This window comes from Triticum urartu, chromosome 5 (genome assembly GCF_003073215.2).
Source record: "Triticum urartu cultivar G1812 chromosome 5, Tu2.1, whole genome shotgun sequence".
In the NCBI taxonomy this organism is placed as follows: Eukaryota; Viridiplantae; Streptophyta; class Magnoliopsida; order Poales; family Poaceae; genus Triticum; species Triticum urartu.
Genome location: NC_053026.1, coordinates 526693217 through 526696060, shown reverse-complemented (window position 1 = coordinate 526696060; position 2844 = coordinate 526693217). Strand labels below are relative to the sequence as shown.

General features: G+C 49.8%; 1 protein-coding gene across 1 annotated transcript; it reads left to right on the top strand.

Annotated features, from left to right (window-relative positions):
• Nucleotides 1-804: 804 nt before the first annotated feature.
• Nucleotides 805-2369, top strand: LOC125556588. Its single transcript, XM_048719288.1, has 2 exons — nucleotides 805-1465; nucleotides 2267-2369. The coding sequence occupies exons 1-2, from the start codon at nucleotides 963-965 to the stop codon at nucleotides 2292-2294; spliced, it is 531 nt and encodes a 176-aa protein (XP_048575245.1). The 5' UTR covers nucleotides 805-962; the 3' UTR covers nucleotides 2295-2369.
• Nucleotides 2370-2844: the final 475 nt, after the last annotated feature.

Sequence of the window (2844 nt, the reverse complement as noted above, 5' to 3'; positions counted from 1 at the left end):
ATCCGTCCGGGTCTCTCAGTTCCTTCCGTTGTCCGTTCTGAGCCCAGACACACTTGCACGCGCCCGCGCATCTCCAAAATATTATTTTATAAGTGGCCACAAAATGTTCTCGGAATGGGTTGAAAGTTGGCGTGCGGTGTTGTTTTGTTGTCAGTAGATCGCCTGCCAAGTTTCATCGCATTCGGAGTTTGTTTGATGCCCCAACGTATAACTATAGCGACAATATAGTCGGTCAAATCGTCGGACGTTTTCGGTCTCCGGAAACACTCGCTAGGTCTTTCTCTTCTCTTCTCTTAGCCCTAGGCTTTCTGCACGGCCCACTACCACTCACCGCCAGGCCCTACCCAACCTCTCTCGTCAGACCGCGACCCTCCTCGCGCGCGCGCCCGAAAGCTGTTCCGGACCCGACCCGGGCAGTCGTCACCGTTGGGTCCGAATCATCCCCAAACGTCTACAAAACATCTCCATTTTATTATTTGATCTCCCTAACCTATTTATCCGGACTGTCCGATTAAGATCAGAGAGACCAAATGCCCCTAAACTTAACCCATTTGCACAAACCCTAAAATCTAGAAGATGTGTCCCGCCGCCGCCTTCCAAATCCCCCTGGGATTTCCCCCTGCCCGATCCAACCACCGCAGCCACCTCCCACTCGTTCTGGGCCGCCAGATCTCTGATCCGACGGACCAGGAGGCTCCCAGCGCTCCAGCCTCACCTCTCGCAGAGGCACCGCCTCCTCACCTCGGCCCAGCGCCACCAGCCATCGACTGCCTCGCGGGAGTAGCTCCACCGGATCAGGCTAGGATCCCCTCGCACCCTTCCTCCCTGCTCTCCCTTCCCTTTCTCTATTTCTTCTCTTTTCCCCGCTCATCTCTCTGTTGCCTCCACAGGACGCCACAGCCGGCCTCTTCTTCCGACCCATCGCCGCGCCTTTGACTCATTCAAGCAGCAGCAGCGCCCTCATGCCGATTGCGGCCTCATCGGCTCCGCAGGCGGCGACCAGAACTAGCAGGACCGCCACGTCCCTCCTCTGTTCCTTCTCGTCCTTCCGCTTTCCTTGTTCCCGATCTGAATCTCTCTCTCCCTCTTTTCTTCAGGTAACAGTAGTTGCTACTGCCCTCATGGAGCTCCCACGCAGGTCCTCGACGTCGTTCCGCGCCAGATCCGGCCGGGGACCGTTGGATCTCGCCGCCTCCGCCATGAACCGTCCATCCCTGGCCTCCTGTGCGTGTCGCCGCTTCCCTGCATCGCCTGGAGCCGCCTGCGTCTCGCCTCCTCTGTGTGTTTCCTCTGCATCGAGCGGCAGCTCGGGAACGAGCACCCCGCCCCGCGTTGACCGTGCATTCGTCAGCGGCAGGCCCAGCTGCACCATGCCCCTGCGAGGCCGCTTCCTCATCGGCCCACCTCTCCACCCAGTGGGTTTGGCCCATGGTGGGCAGCCCAGCTCCTCCAGTTCTTGCCCGATGTGAGCGCCCCACCTTATCCTGAGCACTGTGCACCCTGTTGCTATCTTGCACCCACAGTTTTGCGCAGATCTATTTTTTTTCCTCTGGACGAATTTAGCTATTATTCCAGTGTTTTACCTGTTTTGCAGAAAACCCCCCAAGCAACATGCATATAGTAACTTCACAACCGTGCATCATATGTCAATAACTTATATATGTAAAATGCTTAGAATTTCATCTAGTTTCACAATATCCAACTTTCATGCATATTTAAATGTTTAAAATGTTGTTTGTCTAATTTTTCTTAAATGCCATGCTAAAATGCTTTATTTCATAACTAAATAACCGTAGCTCCAATCCTAATAAACTTTATATGAAAATGAGGTAGAAAATTGCCTAGTTTAACACGGTGGCATTACTTTGCATGTTTAACCACTCTAAAATTTGGTTTAGGGTAGAATAGTACCAAACCTAAAAATATGCACATGAGGAGTTTCCGGACTTGTTGTTTGTTATTCCGGCCTCATTTAAACTTGCCTAGATTAGGTAGTTTTCTTATGCTTCACCTCTTTCCATGTTTAACAATATTTAATATTGTTGGGTACATAAACGGGAGAGAACTAAATAAGTCATGTGGTGTTCCGTCAATATGCAACTTGTTGCATATTGAGCTCCACTTAACTTGTAGTTTTGCTTGTGCACTTTGCCATGCCATGCCCTCATTAAACTGGACATGCATCATACTTGGTTGTGCATCATGCCATGTTTATGTGAAGGTTGTTTACTATGTTGTTTTCTTCTTTCCGGTGTTGCTTCTTCAGGTTAGTTCCGATAACGTCACGTTTGTGAGGATCCGTTCGACTACATCTGTTTGTCTTCTTCATGGACTCGTTCTTCTTTCTTGCGGGATCTCAGGCAAGATGACCATACCCTTGAAATCACGTTCATTCTATTGCTATGTCGCGATACCTACCACTTGATATATCATGCCTCTCATATTGCCATGTCAAGCCTCTAACCCTCCTTTCCTAGCAAAACCGTTGTTTGGCTATGTTACCGCTTTGCTCAGCCCCTCTTATAGCGTTGCTAATTGCAGGTAAAGCTGAAGTTTGTTCCCTATTGGAACATGGATATGTTGGGATATCACAATATCTGTTATTTATATTAATGCATCTATATACTTGGTAAAGGGTGGAAGGCTCGGCCTTATGCCTGGTGTTTTGTTCCACTCTTGCCGCCCTAGTTTCCGTCATACCGGTGTTATGTTCCTTGATTTTGCATTCCTTACACGGTTGGATGTTATGGTGACCCCTTGACAGTTCGCTTTGAATAAAACTCTCCAGCAAGGCCCAACCTTGGTTTTACCATTTGCCTCACCACCACCTACTTTTCCCTTGGG